The sequence below is a fragment of the Zootoca vivipara genome, chromosome 2, assembly GCF_965207765.1.
Source record: "Zootoca vivipara chromosome 2, rZooViv2.hap1.1, whole genome shotgun sequence".
Taxonomy (NCBI): domain Eukaryota; kingdom Metazoa; phylum Chordata; class Lepidosauria; order Squamata; family Lacertidae; genus Zootoca; species Zootoca vivipara.
In genome coordinates, this window is record NC_142584.1 from 69,352,195 (window position 1) to 69,376,468 (window position 24,274).

Sequence of the window (24,274 nt, forward strand, 5' to 3'; positions counted from 1 at the left end):
TTTTCCTGATTTGAACTATAAAATGGGGATTTTCTTCTTCTTTTTAAACAGTTTTTTATTAGAAAGAAAGAAATTTGTTAAAATGGTGATTTTCTTGAGTCAAAATGAGAGTATCCCTAAACATTTTTTTTAAAAAAGAAAAAAGCACTGTCTCGGGGGGGGGGGTCATTCACTGTTGCCAGAGGGAACCTGGCATGTCAGTGGCGAGAGTGACTGCTCTGTTGCAGTGTCACTGGGGACGCAAAGTGGACATGCAAGTGCTCCTCAGCTCCAACCAAGTTATCTACGAAATGCAAAATCCCAGATCCTTTTCCAGGAGGATATTTTTCACCACCTACTCTTCGTGTCCCCAGCTGATCCCTTTCTGTTCGGTTACTTGCAAGGACTTTAAATTTTTCCGCCCATGCCTCCAGGTCAAGTTTCACTCCAACCACTGGAAAGGGAAAACAAAAGAGATATTCAGGTTAGAAAAATGTCATCATCTTTTTTTGTCAAAAAACCTGGGCTGCATAGACACCACACATTTAAAGCCCATGGCTCCCCCTAAAGAATCATAGGAACTGTAGTTTACCTCCCGCAGAGCTACAGTTCCCAGGATTATTTGGCGGATGTCATGTGCTTTAAATGAATGGTGTGCATCTAACTGAGCTGTCCTGTTGTTTCTTATTAAGTACCGCATTTTGATGCATTTTTCCTAAAACCAGCTTCATTCAAAATTGAGAAACAAAAACTACTTAGTTGCTAACATGTACACAGCAACTGGGACAGCATGAAGTATTACACAAAGGTCACATGAGCCTTCAGCCCAGTGGAGGTGTTTGTCAACTCAATAGTCCAGAGAAATCCAAGCATTTTTGCAGCCTAACTGAAGACAATGAGCTGGTATTTATGTAGATTGCTAGAGAGGCTGCAAAAGGCTTCACAGCTGCAAATGGTGTAGACCAGAAGGCCTGAAGACGAGAGGCATTCCAGAGACAAAGATACAGGCAAAAGCCCCATCATTCTTACCTGCTGGTTTCAGGTGCCTCTCACCAAAGTTGAGCTCAACTGCTGTGCTGACAAGGATCCCAACTGTGTTGTTTTCCAGTTCCAGCCCTCGGTAGTTGACTATAGGGGGAAGAAGAAGGAAAAGGACCTGCCAGTCTGTGGATGGCACAGGCAGCACAACTGCTGCAAAGCACTCTCTGGCTTCGGTGGCAATGCTTTATGGTTCCATGCATGGCTCACTTCCTGCCAGTGCCCTCTCCCTGCTTCATACCTGCCAAGTTGCTGTCGGAGAAATAAGGGACCGTGCGGAAGTAGCAGACCGGAAGTAGCGCTGCCGTCATTTTGGAACTGTGCGGAGCATGCTCAGAAGTGACTTTTGATGCTGCTTTGCCCAGTTCCAAAATGGCCACCGCGCCATAAGTCACACTGCAGGCATTTTGGAACTGGGCAGAGCAGCATCAAAAGTCGCTTCTGAGCAGGCTCTGCACAGTTCCAAAATGGCCGCCGCGCCAGAATAAACCGGGAAAAATAAAAAAAAAATCCATTTTTTCAGCTAGGAACAGCTGGAAAAATGGGGATTTCCCAGGGAATACGGGAGACTTGGCAGCTATGCCCTGCTTCCTTGTGGTGACAAAATGAAAGGCTGTGTCTTACTTTTTACTTTATTAACATTCTAATTAGTAATCTATGAAGAGAACACTTTCCTGCTTAAGCAATTACCCACTGCATATAATATGAATGGGTAGCCACAGTATATGCAGCAAGCAGTGAACCGCTTTATTACATTACCCCTTGTCCTCAGTGGAGTTTGTGAATGCAAAGTGGCAGATCCCTTATGGTGCAAGAAACCTCAGCTCAGAAGCTATAAATTACGGACCTGGAGGCATGATGGGGTTCTTTGCTTGCCATTTATTACAGGGCTTCAGGAACCGTGGCATGATCAAGACTATGTAAATACTACATATTACTATCACTGTCCTTGTAGTAAGCCTTTAAGAAGAATTTATTGCCTCACACCCTGTAACCAGATGTCTGGTGCCAATTCCTGTAGTTCCATGGTTATAAAGGCTATTGAAGCTGAGGTGAGGGCAGGGCAAACCAGTTCCACCCACTTGGAGCACTGTGTAGGGTTATACTTACAATCCCTGTAAGGGGTCTTAAAGATGTGGCCTTTGTTATCTAGGCTTCTCCGATAGAAGCTGGCGTTGAAGGGCTCCCGGTCTTCTTCCCAGTCTTCAGCAGCTCTTTAATGAAATCAACCAGCCCCACAGAATGTCACAACCTTTTGGCATAGATTTCGTTTTCCATATAGGCACAAATAAAATATTGGCTTTTTAAAAAAGCACCCATCAATAATATGTACATTTATACTTTCACAACCAGTCTTAGGGACAGGGAGGTGATAGCTGAGAAAGTCCAAATGTTCATTATACATACATATACACAGAATTGTAGAGTTGGATCATCTAGTCATATTCATTCATATATATATATATATATATATATATATATATATATATTCCTCAATATGTAAACATATAATATAGTTCACCTCTGAAATATAGGATGGTATTGAGCTATCTTTCATGAAGACTACCAGCTACAGTATTTACTGTGGCTGTGGTATAGTTTTCATTTTGCACAGAGACAAGTACTTGGCAACCCCACCCTTTTTGCAGCCCCAGGAAAACAGAGCACCAGGAAGTCTATCAGGCCCCTTTCAAGCTGCATTTGGTTTAGTGAAATACAAGTTACGCAGGCACAATTCATTGTCTACTGTCAGCCTTTAAAGATAATTACACGCTTTCAGAAACCTCTAAAACCACAAGGGTCACAGAATCACAGTGATGAGTAAAACTTAATAGTTGGCAGCCTATATTCCTTTGAGCACCAAGGGCACCTGAACCCAGTAAATTACCACTAATAATTTCCCCCTGAAGGAGGTAGTTGGGAATACAAATCTATTTCGCCGTCAGGAAAAGTGTTGTGAGGGTCTTATTAACCAGAAGTGTCCTTCAGTGACACAGGCTGCAAAGCTGTTAGTGGGTACACTTTGACATTACCTTTTGCTCCTTGTGCTAAAAAGGTCATCCAACACCTTAAAAGAACATTAAGGAATGGATTTGCTGGTCATCCAAAGTAATGTGGTACCATTAGTATTCTGTCTCCCTCAATGGTAATTTTTGGAAACATAACAATGCCAACGGTTATGGCTTTTCCTATCTGCTTTGTCTCACCCTCCAGCCCAAGGAGCCTTCATAAGGGAGCTGTTTCCAGAGGAAGAACTATGAGGGGAGAGAGACTCTGTTCGCCATGGGAGGAGGGGGCTGGTTTCACCTGTGCAGCTCCACCTCCAGCCCAGTGAATCTTCAGAAGGGAGTTGCTGCCATGGGCATTATGCGTTTATTTTAATAAGCTGAACAGAGTGACAGATTGGGAGTCATGAGGGTGTGTAGTGTGCGTGCGCATGAACTTCACAGCGCTTAGTTTAGCTTTTGGTTGCTATTTTGTTAATGCTAATAGTGTTTTTTGGATTATAAGTGCTGTATTGATTTGTTAATCCATTGACTTTTGCTTTAATTGTGATGTTTAGCTTGTTTTTTAGTTTCTTGATTTGTTAACAGTGTTTTATAGATTATAACTGTTTCACTGGAAATTTGTTAATTACTCGGTACTTGTGGTGTTCTATTATTGTTTGTAAGCTGCCTTGGGATTCAGTTGAATTAAAAATGACATAGAAATATAATCAATCAAATCAAAATCAAATCAATTCAGATGTAAGAAATGCTTAAGAGGACCACAAGTGCAATAAAATGTACATAAAATACTTATATGTTTTTTAAATGTAGCTTGACACGGATAAAAATGCATAAAACATGTTTCATATAGATATGACAATACACGAACATTTGCACCCTTAAGGAAGTAATTAAATTGTTGCATTAGTTTCACTGGGACTTGGGCTGCAATATAACTGTAGTTAACTGGGAGTAAGCTCCTCTGCAGTCAACAGGACTTACTTCTGAGTAGATGTGGTTAGGACTGTATCCTTAATCATTACTAACTCTAGATTAGATTGGGGTCACTAAATGCTAAACACATTCTCTTCAGCTACAGATGAAATGACAAACACTTGCCACTTACTTGTTAGGGAAGACGCGGGTGATACCACCATCTGTGGCAACAAACACAGCTAAGAGGCTATACCTATAGAAAGGCAGAGATAGAAAGTTACAACCTCAAGCCATATGCCAAAGTTCTGCTTCTCACCAATTTGTCTGCGCCACACCGTTAGCCTATGTGTTGATCATTATAACTGTGGTAGGTACGGTTTGTGTTTTCCTCCCTTTGTTTTCATTATATATTATCTCCAGTGCATTTTTAAAAGAAAATATGGTGCCAGTACTCACCATGAAGTTGAGTACCCCCAGAAAAAAGCACTGATCATATTGTATGTTTATGTTGTGAACCACCCTGAGATCTCCGGATGAAGGGCAGTAAAGAAATTTAATAAATAATAGAAGAGGGTGTGTGCATTTAGGTTAGTTTTGCCCCCCTGGGAATGGGAATGGACAAACTTTGGAAAATGAAAAACTTTTACCTGATTTTATACTGAACTGAAAGAATCTCTAAATGGGCAAGTTACCATGTAGTTGTGACTTGCACTCTAGCTAGGATAAAATTTCAACTTGTCTTCAACTTTAACTGGTTTTAAATTTGCCCTCTAGCTTTGATAAACTACACTAGTATTCACTGATTTAATACTGAATGGAAAGCTGAAACTTTCAGCTGAGCCTTTTTCCACTTAAAACCCTTTTAACGTAGGAAGACTTAAGTCTACATTAAGCTTGTTCTAAAAGCTAATCCTATTTTCAAAAATCTAAGATGAATAGATCTGTATTGTGTAGAGTTATATATTAGCTGTGCTTCTTTTTATCCCTTCTCCAGAACTGACCTATTGTATAGGCCTGCTAGGCCTGTGCAGAAGAGAGTCTCAGGATGAACTCTGTCATATATAAACTTTCCTCCCAGCTGAAAAATACTCTTGCTGGGGCACCAAAATGCTCCCAGTGTCTGAAGGAGCAATGAAATGAAATGAAATGAAATTGTATTTACGTGTTAAGATCTTGGTCCTTCCACACTCTTTCCACCAGCTGTTGCGTGATTCCTGTGTCCAGGATGAGGTTGTGAAGGAGGAAGTTATCACCTTGAAAGAGAAAGAGAAATGTTTCCAATCCAGAATCTTGCTTATTGAATATCCCGAGGAGGTTTCCACTCCATTTTAAAGTATGATGGTGAAGAATCCTCTTTGCCTTCTACTCTTGCTTGCCTTTTCCCTCTCTCCTTGCATAGCCTTTTCACTTGTTTCAGCAGCAACGTAAACTGCACCAGGAAACAAGGATACTGCAAGGTGTGCAGTGGGACCCCTTCAATGCTCACTGGTTAGAATGCCCTGCAGAGGTTGCCTTCAGCTGATAAGCTTCTGAGGTTGCTGTGTGATCCTTATAACTTGATTAGTTGGCTATGTATATTAAGTTATATATGTTCACAAAAGTAATAAGCAATAGAGTACATGACCAGCTCTAGTAGTGCATTCCAGTACTTTCTAGTGTTATGCTAGTTTTGCAATGTTGTCAATGACTCTCCTCTCAATCCTGGAAGTCCTACCAACTCTGCTGGTAACCTGTTGCACCTTCTCTTCTCCAGCTCTGCTGATGTCCCTCAAGTTAGAACTCTCTGGTTACCTAAGTTGTCCTGGTGGGCCAGGCAGCCTCTGGCAAAATTCTCCACATTACTGCTGCCACCACATGGTAGGTTTATGTCCCCTTTTACTTAATAGAGGTGGGCACCACTGGCAGAGAGAGTCTAGGTCATGCATGATGGAGAACCTGCGGGTCCTTCAGATTACAGTTCCCATAATCCTCGAGCATTGCTGAGGCTGATGGCAGTTGAAGTCCAAATGTATCTGTGGGGCAATAGGTTTCCCATTCTCCACCCCATCCCAGAGCATCTCTTAGCGCTGCTACTATGCAGGGCACATTTCCTTCCCAGTTGCTTGCTCTCTGCATTTCCCTATGCATCAGTGGGAAAAGACTCTGAGCCTTTCCTGGCCCTCTTTTGTTTCATGCGATTGCCACAGATGTCTGCCAGCTAAGCCACATAGTTCTCTGCCATGTGGGCATGGACTTTGAGACTGCTTCCATTTCTCGGTCATGCTGAATGCAGCAAAGAAACAAAAGCTTAAAGTAGCATTTCAATTATAGGCAGGCTTGGAAGGGGACTTCTAGAGCTTGTTGTCTCCAAACTAAGTATACTTTAGGTGAAAGGCTTAAAATAATAATAATTCATACACAGAGGGGAGTGATAGCCCATAGGCTTCTTACCTTATTTTCAGTGCTGAATTGCGTTATCACTAGAAAATTTAACTGATGTTTAATAGCAGGCTGTTTCCTTGCAATGCAATCTCACTATTTTTATGCTATCCCTGGAAATGGATTTGTCTGCCTTGGTTGGGGATTTGTCTCAGAAACAGACCGGTTTTATACATGAGGTAATTTTGTGAAATGTGTACTACTAACAATAGAATCAGAGATCCCCAGCCTTATATGGAATATGACCTGGTTCAAACCAGATCACAACTGGAGTACCTGCTGATGGTCACATTTATGCTTGACAAGCTGCATTACTCAGTGACTGTGCTTGCAATTCGAGACACCCTTTCCTGGGAATAAGCGCCATAGAATTCAATGGAGTTTGCTTCCAAGTGGATAGGCCCAGGATTTCATTGTGAACTTATGGGATTCATTCATCATTTGCATCCTCCTTTCATGACACCAGAGAACTGATACTACAACCTTCCCCAGAGAATAGTAACACACCCCAATTCTTTCTTCATAAGGTGCACTCTATCTAAATCAGGTGTGGGAAAACTTTGCCTCTCCAACTGTTGCTGAATTGCTGCTCCCATGTTCCCTGGACATTGGCCATTCTTGCTAGGGCTGATGGGAGTTGTGGTTCAGCAACATCTGGAGGGCCAAATGTCCCCTCACTCTTGATCCAAATAATTTTTTTTTGCAAACAAACTTTGTTCCGTTTTTTTAAAAAAATAAAAAACAACAACATTTAAATGTATGTCTTTTAAAGCAGAAGCGCACTTTTGCTTCTTGGTTTTTCCTTGGTTCTCTCACCCAAACAGTGCTGAGTGTTTCTTGAGAGAAGGCTGAGTCTCCATTGCATGCCCTGGTGGTACTTACATTGCTTGGAGTCAGGCGTCACCTTTTCCATGAGGGCGATAAAGTTTTCCAGGAATTCAGTGTTGTTGTCCGACTGGCTGAGGTCTTTGCAATATTCTCTGGGATTATGATGAAAAGATTTGTCGTTTGGAAGGATGAAAAAGTTACTGTCAGTTTTCTCCCTCTCAGAACTGCTATAATCATGACTTTGTGTGCAACGTAGGTGAGGCTGTTACCCAGTCATGTTGCTGCTGTGCCTAAGAGAACACTTTCAATACTGTCTGCGTACATGTTTGAGATAGGAGTGGTGGGGGATTCAAAGATATTTGTCCTGTCCATGAGCAAAGCTGTGTGAGACATCAGTACTTGTGTGCACTTGAAATCTATTTGTACAAATGCATTTAAATGTGGGTATGTGAGGAGGAGGAGGAAGTAAGTGTGGAAAAGGATACGTGTAAAAACCCAAAATATCTTAAAAACAGATCTTCACATCGAAGATACTCAGACGTTGTTCTGTATTACTTGGGCTCAATTTGGAACACAAGTGGATACAGATTGTAATCATTATTTATCTCTTTCCTTTCCCCCCAGGTGGCTTACAGATAAATTAGATGGCACTGTGCTTAATAAAGATGGTATTCGGGTTTCCCACATTGCTACTATTGTGCCTCTCAATAATATTGACTGATGCCACCCACCACCATCTGAAACAAGAAGAACACTGTGAATACTAGTTACAGGTAGGTAGCCGTGTTGGTCTGAGTCGAAGCAAAATAAAAAAATTCCTTCAGTAGCACCTTAAAGACCAACTAAATTTATATTTTGGTATGAGCTTTCGTGTGCATGCACACTTCTTCAGATACCACTGAAGAAGTGTGCATGCACACGAAAGCTCATACCAAAATATAAATTTAGTTGGTCTTTAAGGTGCTACTGAAGGAATTTTTTTATTTTACTGTGAATACTGCCACTGCTTCTCTTCTGGATTTGTATAGCAATTGCGCTGCTATTCTAATAATTCAGTTATTTAATTAAATTCATTTAATCCCCCAACCTGGTGCCCTCCATGCTGGCTGGGGTTGTTGGGAGTTGTAGTCTAAAACCTTTGGAGGATATCAGGTTGGAGAAGGTTGCTGTAGGGATGGTGGCTTAATTAACCATGATACTTGCTTAAACCCCTTTAGGTTTAGAAAGACTGTGGCAAAAAAGGGCCTTCTTTCCTTCAAGCTCAACTATTTTTGTGAAGTCCCAGAACTGTCCTTTATTCTGATTTTCAATATGGCCTCTATGGAAGCTTTACAGCTCTTGTTAGAAAAGTGCTTCTGTTTATAAACAGGTACTGTTCGACAAAAATGGAAACTTTTGTAATTAGGATGTTTATAGATTTATATACAGCTTTGGAAAACAGGTATGGGGGCAATGCAGTTTCACCTGTGCTGTTCTAGCAATAGGTTTTCTTCTTCATAGATAACATAAATAAATAAACATAAATAGCTAAATATAGTAAATATGATTCCTTCATGTTTGTAGTGGGATCCCACAGTAGGAAATTTAGGATTCAAAGGTGATATAACTAATGCCTCTATTAATCCTAGTAGCATTTCCAGTAGTAGCAGGTCTCTCTAGAGCAGTGGTGGGCAACCTTTTTAAGGTCAAGGGCTGCATAAGAGTCTAGATCAGGCACCCCCAAACTGCAGCCCTCCAGATGTTTTTGCCTACAACTCCCATGATCCCTAGGTAACAGGACCAGTGGTCAGGGATGATGGGAATTGTAGTCCAAAACATCTGGAGGGCCGAAGTCTGGGGATGCCTGGTCTAGATGGAAGATGGAAGCCCTCTGGCTGTAAAGCACATAGCTCCCCATGAAGCCACAATACTGGATAAAGATGTCTGATTGTATTCATACCACACTGGCTTCCATTACAAGCTAATGCAATTTAGGTTTCTGGGATATAGGCATTATGAATGATATAACACTGTAGTCAAAGAAGCATGACTTTTTATGTCTTTGAGAATAATACTCCTGCCTCCTAAATGAAACTAACTCTGACTAGAGATGGGTGAATGTGTCAATTTCAGTTTCTCATTTTTCAAATCTTGAGTTCAGGTCTCCACATTTCCACATCAGTTTGAGATTCCCACCCCCACCCCCATTTCTAATGAAAATTTATCAGCATTTTAGTGCGGATTTCTAATACATATACATTTTGGTATGCAATTTTGTCTACATTTTTGCAAAGCAGTTTCCCAAAATATAATGCATTTTGTGATATTTTCACTAATATATGTATTTATGGACACACTTTTTCTCTAATACATACTTTTTTGTACACGTTACTTGGCTGGAGAACTGCACTGCAAAATTAGGTAGGTTTGCCTTTAAATGTGAACTGAATTGAATATCTCCCATCCCTATCCTTAACTCACTTGTGTTAGGTTCTCCCTAAGGAGCAAGTGCATCCCCAAATAAACAAAATAGAAAGATACAAGGATGAGCCATGGCTGTCTACAAATGAAAGATGTATACACAGCGCAAGTCACTTATATAATGTGCCACTTTATGCAGGCCTAAATCTTTTTCATTGAGACTAGTCCAGCCAATCAACTTGCTATGCTCATTTTGAACAATCATTCTGAGGTTCCTTCTTTGTATGCCTTTTCTACAGTACATTTACTGCTTCCTACATTGGCTTTCACTGTTTCACCACATACTTTTCTGCAAATATTGCTGACTCTAACCCTAAAGAGCAACGGACTGAGGATGGAAAGAACTACAAGTTAGAAGTTAATAATAATGCGAGAGCTGGGCATTTACAAAAGAGAATCAACAGGAAGAGATGTTTACTCCTTCACCTGCTCCCTCTATCCACCACACCTACCCAATCGCCAAATCTCTCTCCTTTTAGTGGCCTTAGGAGGCAGGCGAGAGTAGTTGTCGGGAAGGGTCAATCCCACCACTACTTTTTATTTGCAAATATACACCTCAACCTTGCATGAGTCTTATGAGGCAGACATGGGATTTAGAACTCTGTGTTTCCTTTAGAAAGTGTCATTTCTCCTCATCCCTTCCCAGGCAAAAGCTTATTGAACAAAGCAGGAAGAATATAAGTGGAGCACACTGTAATCCAATATGCAGACAGGTTAGCAGCAACAACTATCCAAATTGCATTCACCATGTGTTGATGTATACACAGACACGCAAACACATAGAAAATGCCTTCTGATTCAACTGTGCACCCAGGAGCAGGACCATAATGCAAAGGGGGAAAGTGGCAGATTAAGCACTTGGTGACTTGGAGTATGAAGGGCTGTGCTTAGGAGGCAACAAGCTTCGAGGCAAGATGGCTCCGTTTCTTGCATGAATTGAACTGTAACTTTGCACACGGGACTCCCTTTGTTAACATCATCCCTTTGCAAGAGAGGACCAAAGATACTCACCTGGACAAAATTTCTGGTGTGCCATTTGGCTTCATTTTTGAATGTTACTGAATTTGAAAACTGCTTTGCACTTCAAGGAAATGGGGGACATGATAGTAGTGAGTGGAGAAGGAATGCATGGGAGAAAACCCTGAGGATCTGTTTCATCTGTGGAACAAATCAATATTCCATAGTGCACAGATGTGCTCTGGACAGTAACAGAGAATCACTCTTCACCCACAGCAAAAAGAGAACAAGGTGGGCAGCCATGCTTTGGATAGAAAAGCACATCCTTCATATAGATTGATAGGGGCCAACCCTAGACTGTAGAAGGGAATGTATTTTCAGTACAGACTTGTATCCTCTCTCTCTTAAAAACAACCCTACCCAGGTGATAATTTGTGCTCTTACAGACCCCACACTTCTAATGGGTTGTTGTCTATCAGGATTGCCTCCCCAGAGTGTGTGTTTGCATGCCTGCAAGTATATAAAAGACGGAGAATTATTTATTACACAGATCCTACTGCGAATAACAGCTCTGTATTTGGCATTATGCCAGTATACTTCTGTCTCTGGAAGCTTTCCAAGAGCTGCAGCTGCAAAGTTCTTGTGAACATTTTTCACTTGCTGGCTTTGCATTGCCAGTAGCTAATGGCTAAGGATGGAGAGAGTGAGTGTGTGTGCTTGGCCTCATTCCTCACTGCCTCTCAGGAGTAAAAAGTAAAGGCGGACATTCATTTAGAGGGCTCATGACAGCACACCATTGCACTTTCTGATGCTAGAAAAAAGAGAGAAGTTACTGAGTTTGCCAATCATAGTTTATGGTAGCTCCAGAGGCCTTAAGGGTTTCTCACAGCTGACAACATTGGGAGGAAAAAACCCCTCACATATGGGAACATACAGGGCTTTTGCGAAAACTGCTGAATGAATATTCAGGCATTAAGGGGCTCATGCAATGAGGAGAGTGGTGGACATGCTACTTGACCCCAGCTCTTCCTTTTGCCTAACCCTTGTTGGGCCTGCTACCCTCCAATCATTGGAGGAAAAGTTCCATATCAGGAAGCCTACACTAATACAGCTGGCTTTTTGCTGTAGACCCTCTTCTCTTGTCCAACACAGAGAAGGCAGTGGGAATACTTAGGCCATCTTCACCTTAACTCATGTAATGCTAAATAGGTCTTAAAATAAACCTAGTAAGAAGGCTTACCCAGTGGGTGAGGGCCATGTTTCTAAGTCACCTCCAGACTGTCACTATTTTGCAGGAGGGATTCAGTCACAAAAATGACACAGGCCTGGCCCAACCATGAAGTGGCAGAAGCCCCCTGAGGCACTGCATCCATGGGGGCCCCGCCACCTCCGCCACTGGCGCTGACGTGGCGCCTAAATCTTGGAAGATCTCACCAGAAATTGGTGCCACTTTTCTGGTGGTGGAGGTGGGAGCAGAACTGGGCAGCACATCCAGTTATGTCTCAAGCAGTGAAATGGGATGCACTGCCCTTGCAAAAAAATGCATTAGAAATTGTGGGATAATTTTTGGTTGACAGAAATATGTGTAACCTCCATGCAAGCAAGTCAGGATGAATGCTTAATCAAGAGCAAACACCATATATAACTTACACACCAGCTGTGTTCAAGGAAATCGGGATGATACTCTGGAGCAAAACTTGGCCCTCCAGCTGTTTTTGGACTACAATTCCCATCATCCCTGACCACTGGTCCTGCTAGCTAGGGATGATGGGAGTTGTAGTCCCAAAACAGCTGGAGGGCCAAGTTTGGCCATGTCTGCTCTGGAGGGTAGGACTGAAACCAATGGCTTCAAGTTACAAGCAAGGAGATTCCAACCAAACATTCAGAAAATCTTTCTGACAGTAAGAGCTGTTCGGAAGTGGAACAGACTCCCATGAGAGGTGGTGGACTCTCCTTCCTTGGAGGTTTTTAAGTAGAGGTTGGATGGCCACCTGTCATGGCTGCTATAGCTGAGATTCTGCATTGCGGGGGTTGGACTAGATGACCCTTGGGTCTCTTCCAGCTCTAGGATTCTATGATTCTATGCTGAATAGACAGGGCAAATGGAAGAGCCTCTAATTCACAACACAAGAGCGAATCCACTTTATTCCCTGCTGTATCATACTGCTCCCAAGGAGGTAATCAGTGTGCATATCTTGTTAAGTTTGGCTTTTACAGAAAGCCTAAACAAGGCATAGGCAACCTTGGCTCTCCAGATGTTTTGGAACTACAACTCCCATGATCCCTGACCACTGGCCCTGTTAGCTAGAGATCATGGGAGTTGTAGTTCCAAAACATCTGGAGAGCCAAGGTTGCCTATGCCTGGCCTAAACTCTGAAATAATTGTGCTGCAGTATTCTGGAGACCACACAATCAATTCCTCAACAAGTATCAAGTGTTGCGTAATTGAAGTCATTAACTGGTCAAACCAAGGAAGCTATACTGTATATCCATCATAGTGACTGGGCAATTAACTGTTGCGTTGCACTCACACTGAGAATCACTGGAGGTGCTAGTTTCATCAGTGCATGTTGCTTCTGTTACTTACTTCACTCTCATTAATACACTGTAGTTGAGCCAAATTCTTCCTGCATTTCTCTAATGAGGGCTGAGAAAAACAGCAGTAGAAATGTACAGCAATACAGTGCACTCCACTTATACACCCCATATGTTTTTAGGGATAGGCCTTTGTATTGAACAGGTACATTTTTTGCACTCAAATGCTTCAAGCTAACTGTTTATACTTCCTACCTGTCAGATTCTGGAAAATGAATGCAAATAGCACTTAAAATATGCTTGTAAGAAGAGTCAGGCCTCACCTGTAAAAGTTTGTAATCACATTTTAGGAGAGGCAGCTGAGAGGCAAAGCTATTTTACTCTGCTAATTTCCTGACTTTCCATCAATATACTGCAAGTCCTCCTACGCGAGTATAAAATCATCTTGGCTGGCCACATAATTTTGTTTCTCAAAGACCTAGAAGTACACAACACTGCATCCACCAATATATCTACACAAATGTGTACAGATATATGTGCTTGCACGCCCACAAATAGATCATTAGTGATATATGGTTTCTGAAAATTACCATGGGCTATTGGCCACATTAGTATTGATGAGATATCATACAGTCTCATTAGTATGCTGTTTGGTATTATTGGTGCTAAAGGGCTAACAGATGGTGCAGCTGAAACTCAAGCGCTATCATGTGACCTTCTGTATTATGACTTGACAGAACAGGAGTCTGTTCCGATGTAGCAAGAGACCTGATTAGACGTTGTGTTGTAACGAACATTTTCCGAAGAATTTGTTAGCAGTGTTCTGGTTTCTATTTATAGAAAAAGTCTTAACAAAATGGTAAATTTCCTTAAAAAACAACATTAGATTCATGTATACATTTCACATTAATGGGACTTTGAACACTGATTTGGATGCTGACTATGTAAAGCTCTTCACTTATAGCATGGATGCTAGTGATGGACTGCTGCTTACAGCACAGAGATGGGGAATTTGTGAGTTCCCAGAAGTTGTTAGACTATAGCTCCCATCAACCCTGGCCACTGACCATGTTGGCAGGGGCTGATGGGAGTTGGAGTCTAACAACATCTGTTCACCTCTTATGCTCTTATGTTCTCCCTGATTATGCTTTGTATAAGAGAAGCATCTTAGAATAGTAAATCTAATAGTTGTATAAATAAAAGTTGGAAACACACACTCTTCAGTATTATTCTTTTCTGTACAAAGCTGAATTTGTGGAGGGTTACCAAATCCATGTGATGTACAGAAATTCTCTTCCATTTTTAAAAATACTATATTAAAGATAGGAGGGACTAATAGGATCTCACCATTTCACTTTACCCTGATGCCAAATGTAACATCAGTTTATAGGATTTTGGCTGACGTTTGCCAATAACCCCCCTCTCTGTCTCCCTATGGCATTTCTATCTTGGCTTTCTTTGATAGCTCATGGCAGCAGCCATTGTTATTGACCTTCCAATTTTACCCTCAAAACAACTCTGTCAGGTATGTTAGGCTGAAAGAGAACCCAAAGTCACTCAGTGAGCTTCATGACTAAGGCCGGCTTATAAAAGTGGCTTCATGATTTTTTACATATAGCAGTGGAATATTTTATCATTCCTACTGCATTAATGTGGCCTCACAAAGGTATTTAGCAATATTGAATCATGTACATTTTGAAAATGCTTTCTGAACAACACAGTGGCTTTATGAAAGCTTGGAAGTATTTTCACTAATAAAAATAGTGCAGGGAGTGAGTGATTCATGCTATTGTGGTGTTTATTTATCATTAGGTATTTTTAAATTTTGGTATTTGTGAAATCCAAAAACATAAACAAAACTGCCCTAGATCTTTAATTTCTTTCTCAGAAAAAAAACAGGCAAAACACCAGTCTTGTGTTAAAAATCATTTGGTCAATAAATCATGGGTCAAACAAATGCTGTGTGATAGGTGCACCTAGTCAATCAAATCAAATAATGGGATATTTGGAGCAAACAACTCTTTGGGGTGGAAAGTATTGACTGAAATCATTCAGTAGGAAAGCTAGATGGCGTTGCACATGATACTCCTGCCTTCCAAAGACGGCTTTTGGCTTAGACAAACACTGTGTATTATATATAAAAATGTGTTTCAGATTTAACTAACATGATGGCATGATCTCAACATGATCCAAATAGGACTGACTTATTATTTTGTGAGTATTTTCAGAAACTATACCTATATATGTATGTGCACATAATATCTCATACGCAGGCATACATATATACTCTTCTTATGTAGGTGAGTGAACAGAAGGTGGGACCACTGCGCTGCCAACCACAGTGGCGTCTCAACAAGGTGCAGGTGGCAGCTGTAGTCTCAGAGTGGCACACAGGCAGACGACAGACACAAAAAAGAAGGAAAGAAAAATGATCAAGACTTTGGCACAATGAGGAGGTGTCAGCTCAGAGGGGTGGGAGTGATGAAGTAGAATATTTAAAAGGTGTGGCAGGGAGGGAAGTGGGGATGGGAAAGGGGGCTGAGTCAGTCCCAGGATCAGTGTTGGGGGGAGAGTGGTTGAATGGACACCTCAGCAAGCTCACACGCAAAGCTACCTTGGAGCAATGAATACATGTCCCTCGGACTCAAAGCTGTTTGGCAGCAGGTATTCAAAATCTGCAACAGAAAGGTAACGTTATCCGGCAGGGGTTTGAAATGAGGGAAGAAGAAGGCTTCAGTCTCAGAATGTGACAGAAGGTAGAGAAAGAGAAAGAGAAAGAGAGAAAGAGAGGAGTAAGGGGAGAGAGAGAAAGAGAGAAAAATAGACAGGAATATACAAAAGAGGCAAAACAACTGACTAGTTTTAACAAGAGAGAAAGGAGAAAAGATTCTTTGGTAACTAGCATCATACAAAGTTATAGCCAATATGGTGCCACCATTTGGAGGATTTTGATATTTTATTGTCTATATATATATATTTATATATATATATTTAAAAATCATATAATTGAAATTAAATATGTTTGATAGATTGTATATGTATTGCTTTGGGGGCTATACAGTTACATATACACATATACACACATATATCCTCATATTTATACATACATACATATATGTATGTTTGGTAGGTTATATGGACATCTCTCTCTTATTACAATATTAACAACAAAAATAAACCACATGCTCTGCTCATACGGAAAGAGAATTACCAAAACAATATTTTGTAAGAAAAATTATCTTTCAGGCATCAACATGGCCAAACCAGGGTCCTTTATGAAGACAGTCCAACCAAAGACTTACCCATCAGATAGAGGTAAAATGCAATGCATTGTCGAGAGTGCAGCAGCTGCCTTCTAGCTGACAGTGGTCTCAAAGCTCTGCAATAGCCATCCCTCCCTAGTCCAAACATAGAACACTTCCTCCAGATTTCATAGGAGCAAACAGATGCAACCATAGCAAGCACAGAGCAGCAGATGTGCTCTTCCAATGCTGAATGTCCAGCTCTATTGGCTGATTGCTTGAATTTGTCTCTCTACCTGCCTGTCAGTTTGTGATATGTCCAGTACTCTCTCTCTCTCTCTCATCTGTTTAACAGGCATTCAGCTTAAATGGCTTTATTAAAACAAAGAACTAGATGTGCAAAAAGAGCATATGCTAGATTAAGTTAAAGCTGTGCCCAGATGGCCTCTTGAAAGTCTCCAGCCTATTTCTGAACAGAGAAATTGGGAGGATCATGATTTTTCCCAGTGAGAGAGGAGAAATCCCCCATTTATTTCTCTAGAATGGAGATCACCATTCACAGTGGCGGGTACAGTTTCTCCACCCCTCCCAGCCAGTTCTTTTTCTGATGCTGCTAGAAATGAAAGCAGCCACAAATGTGTTGGCCACCTTGCCACCAATTTGCTATGAAGTAGGAACAAAACCACTGCAAACTAGCTTGTCCAGTTAACCCTTGGCAGGTGGTCCTGACTGATACCATGGCCTTTGCTATCAACAGCTGCTGAGAGATCTAGGAGAATTAACAGGGCCATCAAAGCGGCTAACATTCCCTTCCTCCCCCACAACAAACACTCTGTGAGATGAGTGGGGCTGAGAGACTAGCCCAAGGTCACCCAGCAGCTGCATGTGGAGGAGCGGAGACGTGAACCCGGTTCCCCAGATTACGAGTCTACCGCTCTTAACCACTACACCACACTGGCTGAGTCATCTACCAGGCAACTGAGTCAGTTTCCCTCCATAACACATCCTGAAGTCAGTCTGAAACAGCCAGTTTCAACCAAAAACAAGTCAAGCCAAGCTGGTTTTCTACTGTCTGCTAGACATACTTTGCCAAGAATCACAACTCTGAGATTAATTTGTAATCCCCCCCCCCCCAGCTTCCGGATTCAGCGCCAGCGTCGATCGGCGGGGTTTCGTCTCGTCTCCGAGACGGCCCGTCTCTGCTAGGAGTGGGGAGGGCAGCGAGAGCAACGCTGCGCCCCTTAGAACCTCGGGAAGGGCGTCCCGAGGGCAATTTGCTCGGCACAGACCCAATCCGGACTCCCCAACTCTTCGGTTAGCTCTAATAAGAGCTCCGGAGCGAGGAGGGTAGAAGTCGCGGGGGCCATTTTGAGCGGCAACGTTATTCTAGCAGGGAGAAGCTTCAAGCCGAAGGCGGAGAGCGCTGGATTCTTCCGAAAATAAAACGATTGGAAAAGACTGTAAGTAACCTCACGATTTGGATTATAAAACAATTTGGTCTGGGAGAGAGGGGAGAAAAGAGGAAGCCACCCCCCCCCCCACGGCAACAAAGAGACAGTAAATAGAAACCCGAAGCCATAAACAGAAGATTTGTAATTCAAAAGGATCCCTCAAAGGCATCAAAGAGAATATCCCCTTTGATGCAGGGTGAAAAGGGGAGAGAGACTGTGGTTTATGACTGCCCTGCAGCAATGAGGTAAAGCCTAAGAAAAACCTTTCTTTCCCTCGGGAGCCGGCAGCCTAGGCAATTCAGTGAGTTGATCAGGATTTATAAGTCAATTTTTACTTCACTTTGTATTTCTGGACTTTGTGGAATTTCTTTTTTGGCTTAAGTGCTTGTGAAATGTGAGTTCGAACTTTATTGTTAACAAGACTTGAAGAATGCAGCCAGCTTGTTAAAATGGAGTCGAGAAAATAAACTGTGATCATATTCCACCCCACGTGATAAGTTTTGACCTTGGCAGGACTGAAATATGTCAACAAAAAAGTGTTCCCCTGAGTTCCAGCGGTCTGTTTTGACCTTAATGTGGGAAACAAGAATAGAGTTATGTCAAGAGGAGACACGACGACAGGAGTTACAGCAGAAATTTCAGGAGGTGATGGCGGAATATGATTTTCTAGGAGATGAAGCTTTTGACACTGAAAAAGAGCAATGTGAGAATGACAATGATGGGGAAGGAAAAGATGAAGATGAGGACTGTGATGATTCAACACAAAATGAAACACACCATGAAAAAAATGATGACTCTACTCTACAAAAAGTTGGATGGAGTGCCCTGTCTTTGAGGGGGGCACGATTGGTATTATTGGAACTCCAGAACGCCCACAGGGAAGAAGGAAAAAATATGCAGAGAAGAGAAGAAATTCAGGGGTCCTGTATGGTGACCTGGATGGCAAGAGACTGTAAACAGGGGGTGGGGTGAAGGGAAAGTGATGTTGTGATTATAAGGATGGATTAACAGGTTTATAACTGGTCTGCTGATTTTGGAATTTGCTGGATTGGGGGGGGTGGAGCCGGTAATCGGGGATGTAAGGTTAAATTGAGAATAGTTATAGTTTTAAAAGTGAATGGATTTTGGAAAATGTGAAAATATGGAGGCTTATAGAGGGAGAAAAAAAATTAGGCACGGGAAGAGAAAATGGGAGTTTGAATTTTCAGTGATTTGAATATTAGATGAAAATGTTAACAATTGATTTATAAGTTGTATAAGATACAAAGGTGTATTTTTATAAAGTAAGAAACTGTTGCAGATGATAAAAAAGGGATGAAAACCGGGGAAGGGGGGGAGGGGAAGCCCATAAAATATGGTTTTTCAACTATGAATGCAAGAAAAATTTTTCTGTTTTGTATTGTTTTTTTCTTTTTCTTTTTTTTCTTCGCCCTTTCTTTTTCCCCTTTTTTTCCTATTTCTATTTTTCTCTTTTTTTGGTATAACAATAGATGGTTGGATGGATGTCCTCCTGCGTACTGCCCTGGTTTGCTGGAGCTCCCTGGTGGCAGGGGGGGGCTTTGGGGTCAGGGGAGGGGGAGGAGGACAGAAATCCAAGCATAAAATGGACCATTTCTGACTGTTCACAAACATGGGATACTTCTGTGGCAGGGGAGGACCCATGTGGGTGGGTAGGAAGGAGGTGGAAAAGGGGTTTAAGTATGTACCGTTTTTTTGTTTTTTTGTATTTTGTAAAATTAATAAAAAGTATGTTTAAAAAAAAATAAAATAATTTGTAATCCCCCAATATAAGGGAGAACACTTTTCCAACAATGATCTTATCATCGTCTTGCCCTGAAGAATTAAACCTTCATGCAATTATTTCAACCAATATTACTTCATCAGTCAAAATGGACAGGGAGAAATCAACAGGTATGTAGTGGGATGGGCCACAACTGATACAGGAAAGGGAGATAGAATCCTTATGGACCACAGCAAACATTGCTCCCCATCCAGCAACCTTATGTTGCTCCAATACCCAGCTAGAAGCAATTTGGACCAATAGGACCCACTGCCTCATCAAACCAAGCTTACATAATACCAGGACGCCCCTATCAATTCACCCCTATCCTAGCATGGATGGTATCTATATTATTTTGGCCTTACCTGGTATTTTAAAATAAACAAATGAAGGATCTTTGGAAGGGTGACTGAGCTCCCTGGAAGTAAAGGCCTCAATAGAGAACTAAAAAAACACACCACACAAATTCTTGAATTTGTCTAACTAATGGAAACCTAGCAGATCTCCCCGCTCCCCTATATCTAACCCTGGTCCACAAACATCTACCTCTGCCAGGCACATCTGAGCTCTAATCACCATCTCCACAGCGTAGTAGCAATTAGCAATAATTAATTAACACTCCACACTTGGCAGCAGGATAGTGACAGCTCATAAGAGGACACAGAATTAACTGCACACCAGAATTTAATCTAAATTAATGGCTTAACTTTAAAAAAACCCTTCTAAGGAATATAGCATAATGCCAAGTGAGGATAAAAAAAAAAGTGCTGGAGAGCTACAGAATTAATCAGAGTAACCACAAAGGAACAATGGAACCTTATTCTCACCATAGTGGAAGATATTAATGATATTACCAATGGGGAATATGACCAACTCTTACTGGATAAACTTCTGGTGGTACATGTGATTGACTAAAATATCACCAGCCATCATTGGATGGGCTCAGTCCAGACGAAGGTCGAATGCCTATCTTAATCAGAGAAAATGTAAGCATTCCCAATGAATATGCTTTCCTTTCCATGGAGGCGCAGGTTACGGCAACAGCTAAGGCAACATTTTTCCATCTTTGCCATATTAAGCAGTTGGTCCTTAGGTCTCCCACCCCGATCTGGCCACAGTGATCCACGCGACGGTCATCACTAGGCTTGACTACTCTAATTCGCTCTACGTGGGGCTGCCCCTGAAACTGCCCCAGAAACTCCAGCGGGTGCAGAATGCTGCAGTGAGGCTCCTCACGGGGTCCCTGCCATGGGAGCATATTCACCCAGTGCTTTACCAGCTGCACTGGCTCCCAGTGGAGTATAGGATCAGGTTCAAGGTGCTGGTTTTGACCTTTGAAGCCCTTTGTGGCTTAGGGCCCTCGTATTTATGGAACCGCCTCTCCTGGTATGCCCCACAGAGGACCTTAAGGTCCATGAATAACCATAGTTTAGAGGTCCTGGGCCCTAAGGAAGTCAGACTATCCACCACCAGGGCCAGGGCCTTTTCAGTGATGGCTCCGACCTGGTGGAATGCTTTGTCCCATGAGACTAGGGTCCTATAGGATTTAACCTCCTTCCGCTGGGCCTGTAAGACAGAGCTATTCTGCCTGGCCTTTAATTTGAACTCAGCCTGATCTTTTATTTCCCTTCTTTTCCCCCCTCCCCCCTTTTATGAAGATTACCCGCTGTGGGACCCCACAGCTAATTCTCCCCTGGCCTTCTTGCTGGCCCACGTAGGTTAATTTAGCCAGCTAGCCCTGGTGACTATCTAATGTTTATTGGATGGATTTTCCCCAAATTGATTCTTGAACTTGAATTTTATCGTTATTCATGCTTTTATACTGTATTTTATGCTGCTTTTATGTTATATTATAATTAAGTGTTTTAAATTTGTTGTTAGCCGCCCTGAGCCCGGGTTTTTGAACCGGGAAGGGCAGGGTATAAAAATTATTATTATTATTATTATTATTATTATTATTATTATTATTATTAACTGCCAAACCATGCTCAGTGAGCAGCCCTAAGGGAAGACCTAAAGGGACAATCACCTTTGACACCACTCTTTAAGCGGCAACCTGTTGGGAGTATTACCTCTGGCAAAGCCCTCAGATCTGAATGGTCCCTTCTGGAGATGCACCTCATCAGAGCATCCTGGGGTACCTGCTGGCTCTTCCTTGTAGAGCACAGGAATGGAGGGGTTTGGACACTCAACCCAGCTGACTCACTTCTGCTGTCACTCACAGGGCTGTGGTGGAGAGGGAAGCCCCCTGGATGGGAATCTGGAGGTGGGTAGTTGTTAAAGTCTCTCACACTTGCTCTTCTTCTGCCGGTCTGGAATGTGCTCCAGTAAGATTCCTCAATGGTCCACACAATCAATGCTGTTGAAGCTTCCACTGGGCTGAATGTTCCCCAGTTCAACTAAAAGCTTAATACCTTTGCTTCTTCTGTATCTGAACTATATATATATATATATATATATATATATATATATATATACCGTGTTTCTCATATTATAAGACATGTCTTATATTTATTTTTTCCTCAAAAAAACCACTATGACTTATTTTCAAGGGCTGTCTTATTTTTTTCCTCCTCCTCCTGCCGCGGCCGGCATTACTGCTGCACCTATCACTATGTCTTATTATCGGGGTATGGCTTATATTCCTTGAATGCTTAAAAATCCTGCTATGGCTTATTTTATGGGTATGTCTTAAAATATGAGAAACAGGGTATATATATATATATATATATATATATGCAGAATAACCCCGGGCAGCAAGAATAGGGAACCCTCCAGTTGTTGCTGGATGCAAACTTCTATTAGCTCCAACTAGCATGGCCAATAATTGAATATTATCTGGAGGGGTCATAGGTTCCCCATCCTGTTGCACAGCTTTCCTAAAGGAGCAGGAAAAGGATTCAGGCAGCCAAAGAGGCTGACAGTGTGCCTAGAGCAATACAATGCAACTGTGTGCTTTTGGGCAGCTGCCTGAGGTCCAAGACACAGTTTAGCACACTTTTTCTTCATGCTACATGAGCCTGTCTGCTTATGTCCTTCACCACACCTGAAGTGCTGCTGTACAGAGTGTGGGAACCACTATCTAACTGTGCTGCAAATTATATGCATTATCTCTAACATAAATATGCATTATCTCTAACATAAAAATCCACTTAACCCCCCCCCCCACAAAAAAACCACAATTTCGCTATTTTTATTGTTAAGGGGGGGGGAGGAATATTTAGAAGACTGCCTCCAATAAATCTGTACAACTGAATGTTAACGTCTCAAGGGAAAACTATTTATATCACGGGTGTCAAACACAAGGCCCGGGGGCCTAATCCGGCCCGCCAGACCTCGTCATGTGGCCCGCATAGCCGCACGGGTTCCTGCTCTTCCCACTCTGCCGCCGCCTCCTCTCAGCCCCTCGTGATGTAGGGCTCCAGATGGAGTCGCCTCGCGGTTTGAGTAGGTGGGAGGGGATTTTTTTTGGGGGGGAGGTTTTCAAGCCTCCTTTGCCTGCAGTCCCGGTAGGGAGAGGCGGCGGCGAAGACGACAACAGCGCGGGTGGGGGGAAGAGCAGCTCTGAGGCGAAGATGCACGTCCGCTGGGGCTGCCGCCGCCTTCCTCCTCGGGAAATCCGCTGCCCTCCCTCAGCGCGAGGGGAAGGGACTCTGGCGCTGAGGAGGGAGGATGCAAAAGCAAAGCAGGGAGTTGGCACTGCACCGCATGTTCCTGCCCCTCTCCAAAGCATGGGGTGGGTTGCAGCGTGTGGCATCCTGCCTAGCAGGGTTTGGGTGTGCGCAGGGCGGGAGAGGGAAGCCCTCTTTCCATCTGCAGGTTTTTAATCCCAGCAGTGGCTTTCTCCTTCCTGCTGAAGGTTTAGTTGAGCCCCCCCCCCGGAAGCCGTCGATCCCCACAGATTTCCCTCATTTACATCCCCTCCCACACACGCGCCACGATGCAGGAATGTGATCCACGTGGGGGCGGGAATGAGCTTACATTATTACAAAAAACAGTAATAATTTAATGCAGTGACAATAATTTATGATAATAAAGAGTGGACACATAGTCCTATAGACACAACCGGCCCTTTGAGGGTGACCAAACTGCTGATGCGGCCCCCGATGAATTTGAGTTTGACACCCCTGATTTATATGAATAACTTCGACTTTCTTCTCCTAGCATTCTGCACTTCAACAGTGTTCACCACTTTCACTCCGAGAAAGTGAATGAGATTTATAGTGCTCTGCTTTGACGATTAGAGCAATGGAGGATCTTATCAATTCAGCAACATTTTAACCAGAAGGTGATACAGATGAAGCACACTGGTCACCCTAAATAAGCTTATAGGATTTTTGCTTAGTTCTATGGAAGGAACAGTAGCAGTCAAAATTATTGCTCATTTTTGTATATCCTCCCTAGCGTGTAGCATCATAGTATTTTAGCTCTTCATTCAGCAATCTGAACATCTTTTGGTTTGACTACATAGCCCACTCTTGTGGCTGAAACAAAATGAGGGATAGCTGTTGCAGGCTTTCCTCTGAAGGACACCCACTCACTTTAAATAACCGTCCAAGCAACCTTACCACAGTTATGCATTTGTCTTAGCAGCAAATTGTCTGTTCAAGCATATCCATATAAAGACATTGATTGTGAGACCACTAAAACGCCTCTCCTTCC

General features: G+C 42.4%; 1 protein-coding gene across 1 annotated transcript in view; it reads right to left on the reverse strand.

Annotated features, from left to right (window-relative positions):
• The window catches only part of CACNA2D2 (calcium voltage-gated channel auxiliary subunit alpha2delta 2), a 525,358-nt gene that overhangs the window by 12,685 nt on the left and 488,399 nt on the right, over positions 1-24,274 (reverse strand). The window contains exons 23-29 of the mRNA XM_060271531.2: positions 15,754-15,814; positions 7,242-7,339; positions 5,104-5,194; positions 4,132-4,194; positions 2,128-2,231; positions 1,009-1,107; positions 339-433 (exon numbers count right to left, since the gene is read on the reverse strand). Coding sequence (XP_060127514.1) covers positions 339-433; positions 1,009-1,107; positions 2,128-2,231; positions 4,132-4,194; positions 5,104-5,194; positions 7,242-7,339; positions 15,754-15,814 — 611 coding nt within the window. The remainder of the gene's footprint in view (positions 1-338; positions 434-1,008; positions 1,108-2,127; positions 2,232-4,131; positions 4,195-5,103; positions 5,195-7,241; positions 7,340-15,753; positions 15,815-24,274) is intronic.